The 19,612-nt window shown below is 45.1% G+C and overlaps 1 protein-coding gene across 4 annotated transcripts in view; it reads right to left on the bottom strand.

Annotated features, from left to right (window-relative positions):
* Positions 1-483: 483 nt before the first annotated feature.
* LOC137545532 (fatty acid-binding protein 1, liver-like) overlaps positions 484-19,612 on the bottom strand; it is a 226,034-nt gene continuing 206,905 nt past the window's right edge. For all 4 annotated transcript variants that reach the window (XM_068266879.1, XM_068266894.1, XM_068266887.1 and 1 more), the window contains 3 exons: positions 6,328-6,500; positions 2,803-2,892; positions 484-594 (listed from right to left, as the gene is read on the bottom strand). In XM_068266879.1, coding sequence (XP_068122980.1) covers positions 541-594; positions 2,803-2,892; positions 6,328-6,500 — 317 coding nt within the window. In that variant the 3' untranslated portion in view covers positions 484-540. The remainder of the gene's footprint in view (positions 595-2,802; positions 2,893-6,327; positions 6,501-19,612) is intronic.

The following is a 19,612-nucleotide window of genomic DNA, read 5'->3' as shown; positions in this document are numbered from 1 at the left end:
TCATGTCACTATCCTACTGGACTCCCCTTTGGTGAGTCTCTGCGATCTCAGGATATCTACTATATTCCGGAGGAATCTGTAGTGTGCAACATCGCTGGTGAAACGACACCATTTGAAAGTTCTGCGGACCACCTATCAAACTCGTTTACAACCTTATAATGTGGGTTGTTGGAATCTGGTAAGCCTTGCTTCTTTACCCTTTTGTTCGAAGATCCTGTATACCAAAAAATGATGAAAGCTGTATTACTATAGACCTGCGCTGACTTTATATATTCAGACATTGAGGATGGCCCACAACTAGGTCCCAGTGTATGATTTCGGCCCACTTTGTATTTGAGTTTGACTCCCCTGCTCTACAGGATCCAGAGGCTTCCTTCTTCACAGGTAAGTGTGTGTTTCTGAACTTGAGCTTCAGCTAGAGTTTTCTTAAAATATTACCCCACAACAAAGACCTCTGCAAGTGTTTTATATTATTCAGGTCAAACAGTTTATTTTTTTAATTTAGTTTTTTTTTTACATAGTAAAAGTAATGAACTTCTTCTAGGAGATTTTCTTGCTGATTGTCTTGTAGACAACATCCTTCAGAGTAGCAACCTGAAAGAAAAAAAAGTCAAGAAGTGTTTCAAATACATCTTTCAAAATGAAAAAAAATTAGATGAATACACAAAAGAAATCAAGATTAAAATTAATGAAGTATCTGTGCTGAATTGAATACCCGATTGGTTAAGATTGTATGGCTATTTCCAGAGTACAATAAATCCCTTAGGATAGATTTAAAGGAGTCATCGAGCAAGATTAAGTACCCCTCAATCTACTTACCCGGGGCTTTATCCAGCTCCTTGCAGCTAAGATGTCCCGCGCCGCAGCTCCGCTCTTAGCTGCCAGCTCAGGGTCCCCGCATGGTGCAGAGGCCGACCGCGAGGCGTGAAGCGCCGCTGTCAATCAAGTCCACATTGTCCACTGTGCACTGCGCAGGTGCAGTAGTTCAGTCCGGACAACAATTGACAGCAGCGCTCGTGCAGGCGCAGTAGAGGACGCCTGGCGAGACACCGTGCGGAAACCCTGGGCCGGCAGCTGAGAGCGGAGCTGCGGAGTGGGACATGTTAGCTGCAAGGGGCTAGAAGAAGCCCCGGGTAACTTGATTGGGGGGGGGGGGGGGTAGTTAATATTGCTTAATGACTCCTTTAAGCCTTGATGGTGTAAATTAAAAAATTGGAAGCCTTGGCATGCAAATTGGTTTATGCACATTGACCCATGATGGGCCTTATCAGTAACTTCAAATAAGCATTAACAGGGCTTGAAGGGTGGGGGAGGTGGGTATATGTCCGAACTTGCGATTTCAAAGTAGCGATTCATTCATCCTCAGCTCTACTTGGAGACACAATTAGTTCTGAAGTGTTTTTTGAAGCTTGGCTGAGCCCCAAGGGAGCGATCAGTGGGCTATGAGTGGTAGATAGCAGGTTCGAATGGCTTTACCAGTGGATGGCGGAGGAACAACAAGACAGAGGATCAAGAGGATCAGGAAGCCTCTATGTATCTACTTTGGTATGTATCAAAATTAAAGTGAGTTTTCTCACTTCAGGTCCCCTTTAAAACTGACCACAGTGCCTCTATAGATTTAGGGTCCATGCACATTATGAGCATTGCAGTGCATTTTAACCACTTAAGGATCACAGGCTTACACCCCCTAGTGACCAGGCTATTTTTAACAAATTAGTGCTCTGCAGCTTTAATGGCTCGCTGCAGAGCCATACAACTGAGCACACAAATGACCCCCCCCCCCTTTCTGCCCACCAACAGAGATTTCATTCTGATGTCTGCTGAAATCTCTGAGACAGCTATCTGTATCCTTCCCCTAAACCATGATGGTGAACAATCTTCAGGTCATTTGAGAGTTGTTTTGAGACCCCCATGTTGCTACTCTTCAGAGAAAATTAAAAGAGGAGGGAAACTTACAATTGACCCCCTTAAATACTCTTTCTCATAATTGGATTCACCTGTGTATGTAATTCAGGGTCACTGAGCTTACCAAGCCAATTTGAGTTCCAATAATTAGTTCTAAAGATTTTGCAATCAATAAAATGACAACAGTGCCCAAATGTATGCACCGGCCTCATTTTATTTAAACAATTATTGTGCACTTTCTGTAAATCCAATAAACTTCATTTCACTTCTCAAATATCACTGTGTGTGTCTCCTATATGATATATTTAACTGACATTTTTTATCCTAACAACCAACAATTTATACAGTAAAATCATGACGATTAACAACGGTGCCCAAACTTTCGCATCACACTGTATTTCATGTCCAGGTGCCCCCCGTAGCCTGCAGCCATCCAAGGCCTGGGCCATTGTGGCCTTTCCATAAATCCAGCCCTGTATGCACCTCTAGCCACAGCTGTGTCACAAGGACAGGATCAGTGTTAGGCAGTTCAGAATATAAATTGCAGTGCACTGGGGATGTCAAAGGGGCTGGAACTAAGGCCTGATAGATGTAGAGCATTGACCACCCGGATATAGGGGAATATCAATCAGGGTCGGGCCGAGGTAGAGGCGAGAGAGGCTCCAGCCTCAGGGCGCAGTGTAGGAGGGGGCACACAACTCACTCAGCTATCATTCCCCTATTTTCTTTGAAGCAGAGAGAAATAAGAAAAGGTGATACATGTCAGTGACTGCAAGCCAGATAAATAGAGATTAAGGTGTTGGGGGCCCTGGGGCGCCTCTTAGTCTAATAGCAATCAGTGTGTGACGGCTGGGGTCAATGAACAGACAAAGGATTTTGCCATTGCACAAATCTTACAGCGATGAGCGTATCTCCAGAAACCTCAGTCACCGTGGTCATCCCAGCAACTGTCGAGACCAGCTTGCCATCCTCCAGGTTGACGGTACCCTGAAAATAGAAGACTAATGTATAATCACATGGATTAATTTTTACATTCATATCAGAAAGATGAATGAATACTGCAGTTAGATGGTAGATATTATTATTATTGTTATTTAGTATTTATAGAGCGCTGATGGAGGGATCACACTTTTTGCCACAATGTGAAAACGCATTCAAAAACGTGCATTTACTGCATTTCTAAAAAGCAGAACCAGGAAGCTATAAACCTATAAACTTCAAAGGAATCAAAACGTGATAATAAGGTGACCAGTTGAACTTACCTGGAGCAGGGCAGTCTCTAGGCAAAATTGCTCCCAGGGCGAGGGTGTAAAAATTGTGCTCCCCGTGGGCTCGAAAACGTTATTTGCAATATTTAGCCCCCCAGTATAGGTATCCAGCTATAGGTGCCCCGGTATAGGTTAGTCAGCCATAGGTGCCCCCGCAGGCTGTGGCAATACAGAGAAGGAGGGGGAAGCAGTGACACAATGTTCCCCCCTCTATTGAAGTAGTGTCTGTCAGTGGTGGCGGGGTGCTAGCAATAACTCACCTTCCAAGCTCTGTTAATGTGCCACTGGGCAGCTCTGTGTACAATGCTGCTCACAGGAAGTAGTGTAACTATTACCAGGAAGTAGTGTAACTGCTACTTCTTGCGAGCAGCGATGTACACAGAACAGCCTGGCAGCATGTGAACATTGCCTGGAGCCCAGAAAGTGGATTATTGCTAGAACTCAACCGCCGCTGCCAGGCACTTCTTCAATGGAGGGGGGAGCACGGAGCGTGGCAAAAGGAGAGGGAGGGAGGAGTCAGCCCCTCCCCGTGGCTGGGTCCCATTGTGCTGTTGCTCCCCCCTCAATTATTGCTCCCCCTCCCTCACTGCTCCCGGGGGGGTTACCAGCCGGGGAGGGGGGAGGAGGGGTGCACATGCACAGTAGCCCGTGACTGGCCCAGTCGGCCAGCTTTTGGAGGGTCACAGCGGCTGAAGGGAGATGAGTGGGACAACAGCAAGGGGCCAAGAGGACTGCAGGGGGCTGAAAGAAACCACAGGTAAGTTAAACTGCCCACCTTATTGTGACTTTAGGTCAGTTGTGTGTAAATTGTTCGGTATCCTAGGGGATGCTATTAAAATGTATGTAGCACAGAATAATCTCATTTCAGTTCAACAGCATGGATTTACTAAAGACGGGTTCTGTTTTACCAATCAGTGGAGCTCGAATACCCCTTTTTAAAATCCGAATAGATTCGGATCCCCAGATATCCGGATCGGAATCGAATATCCGAATCCGAACTTTTGGGTATCCGAGTAGAATCGGATATCCGAACCCAATATCCGGTCGGTCGGATTCGGATATCCGGATTGAAAACCGGAAGTGGCCTTTAAAATGCTTCTAAAACGATTTAGAAGGTAAAAAAATCTCTCTCTCAGGAATTTTTGCCATTGAAGGTGATTTTGGCTTCTGCTCGGATATCTAAACTAACTATCTGCCCGGATTTCAGATTTTAGATAGGAAATCCGAGTTTGCTCGGATAGTCTATTCAGATTTTAAAAAATATCTGAATTGCTATTCAAAGTTCGGATAGTGGAAAAAGTTCGGATTATCTGGGTAACTTGGATATCCGAAATCTTGCTGAGCAGACCAACATGCTCAGTTTTTATGAATTGATGAATGAAAACTTAGATCTTGGGAAAGCTATAGATGTAGTGTACTTGAACTTTGCCTGCCTGCTGCAGAAGTGGAGGATACAGGGATTACTAGAAAATGTATGTACCGGTATGTGAATAGAGACCTGGTTAAGGGGCAGAAGGCAAAAAATGGTGAAAAACGCATCATACGCACAATGGGAAACTGTTAGCAGCGGGGTTCCACAAGGGTCTGTATTAGGTCCAATTCTTTTTTGATGTATTTATTAATAATTAAGTAGACAATGGAAAATGATAGAACATTATGTAAAATTACACTAAACAGGATAGTGACAAAAAAAGGATCTTAACAACATGACCATATGGGCAGGCATATGGAAGATTAATTTTAATGTTGATAATGGTAAAGTTATGCACCTTGGACATGCCAACAATAACGAACCACATAAAATAAATGGCAGCTGGGAACATTTCACTTGGGAATACTGGTTGAATAGGTGCTGGCTTACTGAACAGGCAGAGCCAAGATTCAAACCCTGGTCTCCCATGTCAGAGGCAGAGCCCTTAACCATTACACTTTCCAGCCACTTGAAATGGGCGCCGGTAGACTTGAGGGCAGGATACAGCCTGTATATGGCTGATCCTGCTTCTGCACAAGTCCGGGCCGTATTAAATACTATTCCCCCTCCAGGCCGCCATGGATAGTGGGGGAATTATATAATTCGGCTTCCAGCGATTGCTCGAGGCCGAATTATTGTGTTTTTTAAGCAACTTTGGCTCCATCTTCTGACAGAGTCGACATTACTCACTGAGCGCGCTATAGAAGTAATTACCTTTATAGTCTATGGTGGCACCAGCTGCGCCCAAATCTTCCTGCGCTGAAAAGGACTGCTCCAATGCCAAGCAGCAGCAGCAGCAGCAGCAGCAGCTAAAGCAAACAGAATTCTGTGATGCATAAAATCTTGAGATGGTAGTTTACTACTCTCTCTGTATAAATCACGTGTAAGGCCACATCTGCAGCATGTGTTACAGTTTTGGGCACCATACTGTAAAAAAAGGATAGTGCCGTTCTAGAACAGGTACAAAGATGGGCAATTGTTCTTGGAATAACATAAAATGAATGGAAGATCTTGCTTATCAATTATTTGGACAAACTGGGTTTATTTAGTTAGGAAAAAAGACGACTGAAAGGTGACCTGATTGACATGTATGATACATGAAGCTGGTGGGTGGGTATGTGCATCACTAGCTGGGTGGCATTGGGAGCAGTGACATGTTCAGCTTCCAGAGCAAGTTATATTGCATTTCCAAGAATATTTTGGCCATTCCATGCACTGTTTGTATTCACTTATTTCCTTGATTGCTATTAGAATTAGTTTTGCTCAGTTTTGGGGTTCAGCTGGCCCATGCAGCTCTTGTTTTTTGTTTTAAAGGACATCTGAAGTAAGAGGGATATGGAGGCTGCCATACTTATTTGCTTTTAAACAATACCAGTTGCCTGGCAGTCCTGCTGATCTTTCTGGCATTTAGTAGTGTCTGAATCACACACCTGAAACAAGCATGCGGAAAATCCAATCATACTTGAGTCAAACGTCTGATCTGCATGCTAGTTCAGGATCTATGTCTAAAAGTATTAGAAGAAGAGGATTAGCAGGACAGCCAGGCAAAATGCATTGTTTAAAGGGAAATAAATATGGCATCCTCCATATCACTCTCACTTCTGTTGACCTTTAAATTCTTTCACATATGCACAACAGCTAAAAACATTTGAAGTGAAGTCCCTAACAGGTTAATTTCCTTACCCGAGCTTTACCACCAGTTGGCGTCTGTAGTTCAGTCTCCTCGCCAATAGTGAACTCGTTGCGGTTGACGTGTGAGCCTGTGGTAATTATGGTGACAAAGTGATTTCCATCTTGCTGGATTTCTGTCACAGTCTTCAACTGCTTGGCTTTCTCAACTACATCATCTGAAACCCCTGTAATAAGGAAAATAGGGTTGATTTGTGATGTCAGAAACCAGAACCGCATCCACAGGTCTTCAAGCAGAGGCCTGGACTGTGCACAGCTGAAGGTGGGTACACACATCAGATAAAAGTCTTTGGAAAATTACAGATCACAGACCAATTTTACCCCCTTCCATGTAGTATGAGAGCCATACCTACACAGTCTATTCTATTGAGCTGAACTCCCCATCAGATAAAAATCTTTGCAAGATTTGCAAAAAAGATTTGCAAAAAATCTACACCTGACTGGGTATGCAAGAGGGATTAAGTGAAATGGATTAAGATGAAATGGGGCCCTAGTGGCATAGCTAAGCAGCATTGGGCCCCAATGCAAGTTTCACATTGGCCCCCCTCCAAGCATTCTATCTATAACAATTCATATGGTGCAACAAAACGTGCCAAAGTTTCCACAGTATAAGAGGTGTAAACACAGGAGGGGATACGCTTGTCAAATATTACCATTATTTAAAGCACATATAGAAGTGATCATTACCAGGGGCATAGCAATAGGGGTTGCAGAGGTAGCGACCGCATCGGGGCCCTTGGGCCAGAGGGGCCCCGAAGGGCCCTCCCTCAACTACAGTATTAGCTCTCTATTGGTCCTGTGCTCATAATAATCACTTCTATAGATACTTTGAATGTGGTAATCATTAACAAACTGCTCCCCATCCCCTTCTTGCACCTCTGACACTGTAGTTGCCATTGGCAGGTTTTGGTGCGCCGTATCAATTGTTATGTATGGAGTACTTGGGGTGGGGCTCAATGTAAAACTTGCATTGAGGCCCACAGCTCCTTAGCTACGCCACTGATCATTACCAGTATAGCACCATTGAAGATCTAATACTGAGGTTGAGGGAGAGCCTCTTGTGGGCCCCTCTGGTCCAAGGGCCCCGGTGCAGTCGCAACCTCTGCATCACCTATTGCTATGCCACTGGCCCTAGACAAGGTAGCAGTTTTTGCCCACTGCTGATGGTCACCTAATTTTTTTTACTTAGATTTGTTGGGGGCTAGCATCCACCAGGCCCCTAGACTATCTCCAGGCCCTAGGCAACTGCCCAGAATTGCTTTGTGGATGATTCCAGCTCTGGCAAGAAGATGATTGGGTTGGGGGTGGGGTGCAGCATTTATCTGTAGCAGGGTCACAGGGGGACAAACAAACAACAAATCTTGGCGTTGGCTGTTTGGCTTCCTATTAAGCCATGTTTTCTGCACTATGGAGAAGGATAGGCATGTGAGTGGCACCACTCTGCGGACGTTCTGCATTGGGCATTATGTCCTGGCCAATCACTGAAGATGAGGCCAGTTATGTTGCAGGACACTTGTACACACTATGGGTTTTTGCCCAGAATGATTAGGTACAATAGTTTCAACCTAGCAAAACTGGCGGTTTTTATGCAGAACAGAGATTTAATTTATTACAAAGGACTGCTTGAAACATCACGCTAGCACGGTCAGAGATTCGGAGCTGTCGGTCGCAGATATTTACATTCCTATTTATGAAAATTATTACAACAAATAATGCCTTTGCATTTGTGGTCCTGATCTATGGGGAGGCTGATGATATACAGTAGTACATACATACTGTGCATGCAAATAATGAACAAATGCTGCCAGGAGGTGGAGGTTCCACCAAACCAACACAAAGCATCTGTGACCAGTCAAAGTACATCAACATTTTAAAGAGTCTATTTTCATAATATTTTATTTATCTTAATTTATTTCTCAAAATCCAGTAAAGGCGTGCATGAAATACAGGCGCGGGGAAAAATGGGTGCCCATTTTTGTTAATAAGATATCGTTAATATCTACCGATATTCTTTATTTTGAAGTGTAAATAGTGTAAATTATAGTAATAAAATATGGATATATATTAATAATATTTTACTACAACTTAACCCTACTCCCACACAGAACCCTCTCTTCTTCGACACCTAACCGTAAACTGATGCCGTTAACTTCCTGATGCCTAACCCTAAACCCCCCCCCTTCTTGATGCCTAACCGTAAAAGCCTCCCTTCCTGATGCCTCACCCTAAACCCCCTGCCCTATCTCCTAACCCTAAAACCCCCTCTTCCTGATGCCTAACCCAGGGGTTCTCGGATGTGCCTCATCCACGAATTCGGCAATCCGCGTGGTTGCAAAAAAAAAAAATCCACATTCGGCCCCGCCGCATGCGGATTTTCGTCCGCGTCCACGCAACCACGCGGATTTTCTGCCGTGAATGGCGTAATCACGCGTGGATTCCCGCCCGGAGGCGGAATTTCTTTTAACGTTAATAACAAAGCCCCCATACATGCTACAATCCCCCAAATTGCATGGATTATCGAGGTGATAAGGGGCAACATAACTTTTTTTTTTTAATGGATTTTAAAGACAAATCACCACTGTAAATGGGGCTATTAATTGGTAATACGTGGTTTTAAAAAGGGATATACGCGTTAAGCAATCAAAGAGGTGAAGGCGAGTTCCAATGGCACTTGGCGGCGAAGGTACCGCTGGAGGAGGATGAGTGGCTGACGCCAAAAAGGCCCCAGAGAGGTTTTTGTAATTGTTTTTTTTTTTTTGCAGCAATTAGCAATGACATCGCAGCAGAGTTGTCAGTGGACACGGGCAGTGTGAACGCAGAGTGCAGTGGTGGTAGCGACTGAGTCAGGAGAAGGACTATGCGGGCGGTCAGTTCAGCAGCACAGAAGGACCACGGCAACATACTGGTAGTAGTAGTAGCAGCACAGCGTCATAGTGCTGGCCAAAAAATTAAATGCACCCAGTGACCCGGGCAGTGTGAACGCAGAGTGCAGCAGCGGGAAGCGACTGAGTCAGGAGGAGGAGGACAATGCGGGCGGTCATTTCAGCAGCAGCAGCACAGAAGGACCATGGCAACATACTGGTAGTAGTAGTAGCAGCACAGCGTCATAGTGCTGGCCAAAAAATTAAATGCACCCGGTGACCAGGGCCGGATTTGTACTTTCCAGCGCCCTAGTCCGGCTGTCACCAACCGCCCCCCCCAAATTCTGTCCAACTCTGACTAGTGATCACTTACATGGGCTCCTGTCTGTTTTGCTGCTTTGCCCCCCCCCCCCCCCCCCGTTCAAAGAAGCAGTGCATGCTCTGTCCACTCCATGTAATTTTGCACTCCAGCCTGGATGCACAGCAGCCGATAGTGTTCTGGGCTTGCATAATTCAGAAATGATGCTCATATATGAGCAGCACTTGTCAAGTACACATACCCATAACACTCCCAGCCTCGGCTGCTGTGCACATCAGTACAGGAGTGCGTTATAACAAAAAGCCCAAGAGGACAGAAAATGCACTGCTTCTTTGTCCTTTGTGCGACTTGCTTCAGTCAGAGTCACAAACAGGTGATGGTGCAGCGCAAAGGAGAGAAACCCATCCAAAGCAGAACAGTTAAGTAGAAGGATCCAACACTACACACGCTGGCATAGATGTCGTGTAATGCTAGGTACACACGATGCAATTCTGACAGATTTACTGTCAGATCGATTATTTCCAATAGAAAAAGGGTTCTGAAGGGCACACCATCAAGGTTATTGTCGGGTGCTTGACACTGGGACATAGGCAATGTCTCAAGTATATCTATGGAAGAATGTGTCAAGCTCTTTTAATGAGCCATACGTCACAAAAGGTACAAAACCGACAACTACGCCTTAAAGGGGGACCCTGTGAGGCCCCCGAAACAATTGTCGGTTTTGTACCTTTTGTGACGTATGGCTCATTAAAAGAGCTTGATTTAAAGGAAAAGCGGTGTGCTGACACATTCTTCCAACGATTATTTCCAATGTCTGATCTGATTTCCGATCAATTTTTCAATCGATTTTCCGTTCATTTCTATGAAAAAAATCATTCAGAAAATCTATCGGATAGCAGATGGGATATGTTGGAAATAGTCGATCTGACAGTAAATCTGTCAGAAAATTGCATCATGTGTATCTAGCATAAGCTCAGGTGTACTTTACACAGTGACAATTTAGCACTTGGGGCAAGTTAAGACAGATCTTAATCAGTCAGCAGGAAGTTTTTACGTTTTGTAATAGAATGATAATATTTATTGGCTAACCAAAAGAAAATAGTGAGCCTTTGGCTAATGAGTCATCTTCAGACTTTGTTCCTGTATACAAGATGTAAGATGTTGGGGAACCCAGATATATATAAAGTCAGCAGGAGATGCATACATTGTTTTGTAAATATAAATACATGTAATACAGTTGTCATTCTGTTTCAAAACATCCTGATTTCACTGATGGCTAACACAGAACAATGCTTTGCTGCTTCTAAAACATGTCAGGAAAGAGTTAAACTGTAGCAAAGAGAATGTTGCTGTCAGGAAAGAAAACAAACCATAAATTCAACAGGTCTCAGGTCTTTAACAGCTCTGACCAAGTAATAAAACATCAGTCAGGGGGAGAGGAGAGCTGATAATTCCTGTCCGTGAATGCGTGCTGCATAAAGAAACTAATCTGAACTCAAAAGTTCTACTACTTGAGCCGATATATTTTTCTTCTCACAGCAGCTTGTATGTCCCCACTCATTATACTAAGGACAAGATCCTCAGATGACAACAGATGCTGACTGTCATCACACACACTCTGCAGTGAGAGAGATGCAGGGATCTCTGGAATTCAGGCAGAATAGAGCAAAGCAGAAGTGATTTACTTTGACATTTGACCTCTTATCTCTCCAAGTCCTGCGCCCTGCTGAATTTTATCGCCCTAGGCCTTGACCTTTGTGGCCTTTCCAGAAATCCGGCCCTGCCGGTGACCCGGGCAGTGATAATGCAGACAGAGTGCATTCGTGGTACCGTGGTAGCGACTGAGTCAGGAGGAGGACAAAGCGGGCGCTGGATATACAACTAGGTCACTGAAGGATGCAGTGGGCACAGCAGTGGGCACTGGATATACAACTAGGTCACTGAAGGATGCAGTGGGCACACAAGGATGTCACACTGTGTAATGAGATGCTTATATGCCAGCGAGCGAGCAGTGGGCACTGGGCACGGCACAAGGTCACTGACAGAATGAATGAAAAGCGCTGGCAGAGAGTGGCGGTGCCGGCGGTGTGACTGGCTGCCTGCAAATAGTACAAGTGAAGAGTATAACTGTCACTGAAATAATATACAAGTGTGTAATGAGATGCTTATATGCCAGCGAGCGAGCAGTGGGCACTGGGCACGGCACAAGGTCACTGACAGAATGAATGAACAGCGCAGGCAGAGAGTGGCGGCGCCGGCCATGTGACTGGCTGCCTGCAAATAGTACAAGTGTATAACTGTCACTGGAATATACAAGTGAACACTGCAGCTGCACTAACCTGCCTGCCTGCACTACACACAGATAATCCCCACTCCCACTACACTGACTACACTGCAGCACTGAACCTGCCTGCACTACACACAGTTAAATAATCACTAGACTCCCACACTCCCACTACACTACACTGACTACAACTAACTACAGCAATCACTCACTGACTAGCTAACTGTGTACAGTATAAGAGCAGTGTTAGCAAAAAGAAACGCTTTGTTTTTAACACAATAAATGCACTTGCTCAAACAACAATGGCCTGGAGATAATCCTCTCAGCACCACAGTCTAGCAAGGACAGAGCTTTTCCATCATGGCCGCCGCTTTATATTCAGGAGGGGAGGGCATAGCTCCCCTCCTGTGATTGGTTGCTAGGGCCTGGCTGGGGCCCTCTGATTGGCCTGCAATGTGTCACTTCCGCATAGTTTGATGCATTTCCGCTAACCACGACTTCAGTGCCGGGTTTCACGAGCGTGAATGCGGATTTCTGTCCTCATTCACGCGAAGCCGAAGCAGATTTTCGTGGTTGAAAATCTATTCACGGCTTAGCGTGTCCGAGGCGGAATGCGTCAAAATGGTCGTGAATGCACGCGTAAGCGTGATCACGACCTGGCGGTGAGCACCACTGGCCTAACCCTAAAACACCCTTCTTGATGCCTAACCCTAAACCCCCTCCCCTAATGCCTAACCCTAAAACCCCCCTTCCTGATGCCTAACACTAAAACCTCCCTTCTTGACGTAAAACCCTCAAACCCCCCTTCCTGATGCCTAACCGTAAAACCCCCTTCCTGATGCCTAACCCTAACCCCCCCCCCCCCCCTTCCTGATCCCTAACCCTAAACTAGAGATGGCCCGAACAGTTCGCCGGCGAACTTCCGGGGTTCGCAATCGCAGAGAACCGCAAACTTTTCCGGAAGTTCGGTTCGCCCCCATAGTACATCATTAGGGTCAACTTTGACCCTCTACATCACAGTCAACAGGCACATTTTAGCCAATAAGGCTACACTCTCTCCTGGAGCCCCACCCCCCCTTATAAAAGGCAGGCAGCGTCAGGCATTTTACTCACTCGTGTGCCTGAAGTAATTAGAGAAGGGAGAGCTGCTGCAGACTCTCATAGGAAAAGCTTAGTTAGGCTCTTGTCGGCTTATTAGCTTGCTCCTTGCTGATTCTTATTGCTAAAAAAACACCCCTCAACAGCTCTTTTGAGAGCTAATCTTGTTCTTGTGATCTATTTTTTTTTGTGTGTGTGGCCTACTTGCAGTATATACAGCCCTGTCAGTCAGTCACAGCTGGCCTTTGGGGTAATTCCTAATGTGCCACTGCCAGGCCCAGCACATTCAGTGACTACCTGTGTGTGTGACAGGCGGCTGCAGATTTGTAATCCCAATCACTGCACCTGTTCACTGTTCAGTGCACCTATCTACCTACCTACGTGAGTGCATGCATTGTTAATACCACCAGTCATTGCACCTGTTCACGGTACATGTGTGTGTGTGTGACAGGTGCACATTTTTAATACCCAGCAGCACTGCATATACCTACCTGTTGTTCAGTGCACCCACCTACCCATGTGAGCGCGCGCAGTGTGATATTTAATACCATACCAGTCACTGTACCTGTTCACAGTACGTGTGTGTGACTGGTTCACATTTGTAATACCCATCCCTGCATATACCTACCTGTTGTTCACTTCAGTCCACCCACCTACCTGTGTGAGCGCACGCAGTGTTATATACCACCAGTCACTGCACCTGTTCACGGTACCTGTGTGTGTGACAGCTGCACATTGTATTGATACCAGTCACTGCATACCTGTTCACTGCACCTGTGTGACTGCACATTGTATTAGTCAAGTCAGTGCATACCTTTCACTTTATCCCCCCAATATGGGCAAAACAGGCAGAGCCAGAGGAAGACCACCCGGCAGGTCTGTTTGAGGTCGTGCTGTCGTGATTTCGTGAGGCCCTGGACCAAAGTACAGTGTTCAGAAGGCGCGTGCCATCAACCCCCAAGATTGTCAGGATGTAGTTGACTATGTAACACAGAACACCTCATCTTCCTCAGCTTCCGCATGGAAGCTTGACATATCTTCCTCCTCCTGCTCTGATTCTGGAACCCCACTTAACACTCAGTCAGCCACCACCACCAAAGTGCCATCACCCCAGGGCTCAGCGGTGTGGCAGTTTTTTGTGTGTGTCTGCCTCAGATGAGAGCAATGCCATCTGTACTTTCTGCCACCAAAAATTGAGCCATGGAAAGACCAAGACCCGCGTATGGACAACTTCCTTACGAAGGCACATGATGACAAAGCACAAACTGCAATGGGATGACCACCTAAAGAAAAGCAGCACACAAAAGCAAAGCCACACACCGCAGTGGAAGATATCAGGTCGCAATTATTTCTCAAAAAAGGCGATACCCAAACTGTACCGTGATGTTGAAAGGCAAGTGGTGTCATCTCTGGCACACAGTGTTGGGCGAAGGGTCCATCTGACCACGTGGTCTGCAAAGCACAGTCAGGCCTGCCCCAAGACTAAGTCAGTCCTCACTCACAGCATCTCTGCCTGCACGCTGTATGACTGCCTGCCCCAAGACTAAGTTGCTCCCCACATAGCATCTCTGCCTACAGGCCGCTTGACTACCTTCTCTGCCACCACCAACAAGGTCCAGGACTCCAGATGGATTCCTGAATTTTTAAGGCCGCTGCTAGCAGAGGCCGCTATTATAATTTTTCTGGTGCGTGTACATGCCTGCCTAATTTTACTGGCTGCACTGCAGCTGCAACAACAAAACAAAAGGCATGTACATGTGCCAATTCCCCTTCGTGATCATTACCTTGCCGCGGTAAAGGGGCTAGTCTATCACAATGAAGCAATGACCTCCAACTATATGAGTGTCTCGGGGGGGGGGGGGCACACCTACGATAATAAGGTTGTTGCTTTATTGTGGACAGACCAAATTTGATCAGCTGGACAGTCACTGTTCTGTCATTCAGCTACCTCAGCCCGGCGACCATATGGGCTGGAAAGCCGCCATCACCTGCACTCTCGTCATGGTGCGCACCAGTCCAGCATGGCCGTCACTACACAAACAGCTGTTTGCAGTCGCTGCATACCTTTCACTGCATCTTTAACTGCACATTGCATTATACCTGGCAGTCAGTGCATACCTTTCACTTGAATGGATGGCAGACTTGCCCTCCATAACAGATTCTCGTTAAAGGTATTACAGTTGATTAGTCTCATATAAAGCAGGGCCTCGAAAGTCCTCCTGTATTGTTATTTTTTGTCACTACCTCGGGACTTGCATGCCATGCCTGCTGCCTTCCTTGGATGTGTGGTGGTAGCCATTTCTCAGGCTCCAACTCCGGACCAGAATCGAACCCTGATTCCCCAGCCATTACCCGTAGTCACCATGGTACTGAGAAAGTACCATCGAAAGTTGCATACAGTTGAATCATTGGCAGACTTGCCCTCCATAACAGATTCTCGTTACAGGTACTGAACAGCCAGCAGAAAAAGTAATTTAAAAAAATACATGTAAGCTTTAACTATGGTAGAGAAAGAACCAATGAAAGTTGATAAGGCAGTCAAACATTACCTGACATCACTGAGTGAGGAAGAGCAATCTCGCCATGGTGCGCACCAGTCCAGCATGGCCGTCACTACACAAACAGCTGTTTGCCGTGCATTACACCGTGAGTTTGGTCTGTCAATGTGAAGCAGTACACTAATTACACTCCCTGATTGATGTATACACATGCAAGATGTTTTAAAGCAATGTAGGCCTCCAATTTAGCAATAAAATGTGAATTCTGCCCTTAAAACGCTGCTGTGCGTCAAAGCCAGATTTTTCCCTGGGACTTTTGGCATGTATGCCACTCCGCCATGCCCCCTTCCAGGTGTTAGACACCATGAAACATCTTTTCCACCACTTTTGTGGCCATCATAAATGTTTCTAGTTTTCAAAGTTCGCCTCCCCATTGAAGTCTATTGCGGTTCACAAAAGTTCGCGCAAATCAAAATTTTATGGAAGTTCACGTTCGCGGTTCGCAAAGCGAAAATCGGAGGTTCAAGCCATCTCTACCCTAAACCCCCTCTCCTGATGCCTAACCCTGAAACCCCCTAACCTGATGCCTAACTCTAAAACTCCCCTTCCTGACACCTAACCCTAAAAAAACCCTTCCTGATGCCTAACCGTAAAACCCCCTTTCTTGACGCCTAACCCTCAGACTCCCCCCTTCCTGATGCTCAACTTTAAAATCAACCTTCCTGATGCCTAACCCTAAAACCCCCCTTCTTGACGCCTAACCCTAAGACTCCCCCTTCCTGTTGCCTAACTGTAAAACCCCCTTCCTGACGCCTAACCATCAAACCCCCCTTCTTGACACCTAACCCTCAAACCCTCCTTCTTGACACCTAACCCTCAAACCCCTCCTAGCAGCCTACAGAGCGGTAGGCCTGGGTTCTATTCCCAGCCAATGTGAGTTGGCTTTTGACATGCTACAAATCCTTAAAGAGAGACTGAAGTGAAAAAAAAATTATGATATTATGATTTGTATGTGTAGTACAGCTAAGAAATAAAACATTAAGATCAGATACATCAGTCTAATTGTTTCCAGCACAGGAAGAGTTAAGAAACTCCAGTTGTTATCTCTATACAAAAAACCCATTAAACTCTATGACTTTCAAAGTCGTAGAGAGGGCTGTTTTCTGACTTTTATTATCTCAATTGTTAGTTAACTATTTAATTTTTCTCTGCCAGAGGAGAGGTCATTAGTTCACAGACTGCTCTGAAAGAATCATTTTGAATGCTGAGTGTTGTGTAATCTGCACATATTAGAGAATGTTGCAATGTTAGAAAAAACACTATATACCTGAAAATAAAAATAAGAGAATATTTTCTTTGCTGCTAATCTTCTAGTAATTATTCATAGTACACAACCAATTCATTATATCATATTTTTTTTCGCTTCAGTGTCTCTTTAAGCAAGCTAATTTTTCTCTTGGATATATCATAATGGTACATGCTAGGCTGGCTTCAGCATGTAGCATTGTAGTGTGTTGTGTTGGTGGTATAATGGTTAGGATAGCAGCCTACCGAGCACTAGACCTGGGTTCTATTCCCGGCCAATGTGAGTTGGCTTTTGACATGCTACAAATCCTTAAGCAAGCTAATTTTTCTCTTGGATATATCATAATGGTACATGCTAGGCTGGCTTCAGCATGTAGTGTTTGTGGTGGTATAGTGGTGAAGTGAGCTACCTACCACGCACTCAGACCTGGGTTCAATTCCCAGCCAAGGTATGTAAGCTGGCTTTTAAAATACAACAATTCCCTGGAAGACGAGACCCGAAGGAGACAGGTTATCAGGCAGAAATTAGTTAGGTGGGGAAATAAATTTGAATTTCACGGAATGTAAAAATTTTCAGCGGAATTCCATTTCACAGCTATAGCAATTCCGTTCCGTCATATCGGAACCGGAATCACCAAATTCCGTCCGGAATTGCGGAATTTACAATTCCGCTGAATCCAGCGACCATCCCTAATAAATCCACACCAGACAGAGGAGGATTGGCCTTACCAAACTTCCTCAAATACTACTGGTCAGCACAGCTAGTATCCACCAGATGCTAGTATCCACCAGATGCTAAAGCTGCACCACACCTCTCACAATCTCAGATCAGCAAGTTCTGTAAACTTGGTCACTCCCAGAGTGCACCTCAAAAAATCTGGAGATAGAGCCTTCTGCCATGCTGCCCCTACTCTCTGGAACTCCCTACCACACCCAGTAAAGACAGCACCATCCCTGGAGCTATTCAAATCCAGACTGAAAAGCTACCTGTTTAGCCTGGCATTTCCAGACTTATAAAATTTCTTCCTCTGTACCACGATGGTCTGAGCCATGCTTATGCGCTTTGAGTCCCACGGGAGAAAAGCGCTTTACAAATGTTATTTGTTGTTGTTGTTGTTGTTCTCCCAAAATGAATACAACCCCACAGTGAATGAAGAAGTGGCTATATTGGGATCTTATGAGAGACTCACATTGTTCCCCTTCAGGGAAGCCAACTCAGATCCCAGATGCAGTGTTCCTATGAAGACGGTCGTCAGGGTGTGGGAAACTGCCAGCAAAGAACAGACTAAACCTGCCACGTGGTTCCCACACACCCCAATTTGGGATAACTGCAGACTTACCCACTTCTATTCAATACCTGACCCAGTTATCTGGATTAGATAGGGCATTAAAACCCTAATAGATATCACCCATGCAGATAAATGACTAACCTTTCCTGAACTTAAATCTCAATACTCACTACTGAACAAGATGCTCTTTAGATTCCTTCAACTTAGACATGCCTTCAATACCCAATTCCCCACAGGATCAGTACAACTAGAAATATCACAGATAGAGTCCACCCTACTGCAGCTTAATCTCCCTAAACCCTTAGCAGAAATATACTCAGATCTCACTGTGACAGAATCCCAAGGATTAAAAAAATGACACGGGTTAACCCCACCTTGACCTCGGAAGAATTGGATGAACTCCTAGAAGACTTTGCTACGCTACCTATTTCAGCCAGAGACAAACTCATCCATCTCAAATTCTTACACCGCACATATTTCACCACGCTTAGATTTCTCAATATGAACATATCCGTCAGTCAATACTACGATAGAGGCTCCAACATTACAGGAGACTTCTTGCACATGTTCTGGGGCTGTCGATACTCCCAGGCTTTATGGAAGGGGGTCATTCCAGTGATAAAAAATACTTACAGGTGAACAGTTAATGGGAACCCCCAAAGAATGCTTACTGGGAAAAGTTGAAGAAACAATTCATAATAAGCATAGACAACTTTTAGCTAAATACATTTGCTACTATGCTGGAAGAGAAATAGCACGGAAGTGGAAAATTAACACTCCTCCCTCCCTGAATGCCTGGAAGGAGGATGTAAATCAAGTGCTGCGTATGTACAAAATTAAATATACCAGCAGAGGCTGCCCTCAAAAATTTGCCAAAATATGGACACTCTGGGTCTCTGACTGAGAAACAAATAGGTCCATAGATCCCTAGAGTAGTGAGACAGAGGAGTGGAGTGGACCGGGGAAGTGGAATCCTTTCTACTTATTTCCTTCTCCTCCATCTCCTCTCCTACCTTTTCTTCCTTCCCCTCCCACTTCCTTCACTACAGTCAAGTCTTATTAAACTAAGGAAGTCAATGCATCCCAAATGTCAACGCTTACGATACCATATTCCTACTAATATTATAAATGGGAAGGTTCGGACATTTGGATGTTTGTTACTCGATCACGCAAAAATGGCTGAACGGATTTGAATGAAATTTGGCACACACATAGTACATTACCTGGAATAACATATAGGATATTTTTTATCCCCATAACCAAAAAGTGGGTGGAGACAAATACAAATGCCACTGGGAAAATGTAAACTGCAGCCATTCTTACACTGTTAATGGTAGGGTTCTCAAACTTTGCACAGTTGGTCACTGGGTGATTGGGATTAATATTCGGAAAAGTGGGTGGAGGCGCCTACAAAGCCAAACAAAGTTCACCTATTGATTTTCAAGGGGAATATTTACATTGCTGCCATTCTTGCACTGTTAGGCCCCGTTCACACTTGCGTTTTTGGAAAAAAACGGAACGGATGTCCGGATCCGTTCCATGTGTATCCGGACCGGATGCGTACGGTTGAACTCCAGATCCGGTCCGGATCCGTTCCGTTTGCATCCGTTTTTTCATCAGTTACT

Source organism: Hyperolius riggenbachi, chromosome 1 (genome assembly GCF_040937935.1).
Source record: "Hyperolius riggenbachi isolate aHypRig1 chromosome 1, aHypRig1.pri, whole genome shotgun sequence".
Taxonomy (NCBI): Eukaryota; Metazoa; Chordata; class Amphibia; order Anura; family Hyperoliidae; genus Hyperolius; species Hyperolius riggenbachi.
This window is presented reverse-complemented; position numbering and strand designations above follow the sequence as displayed.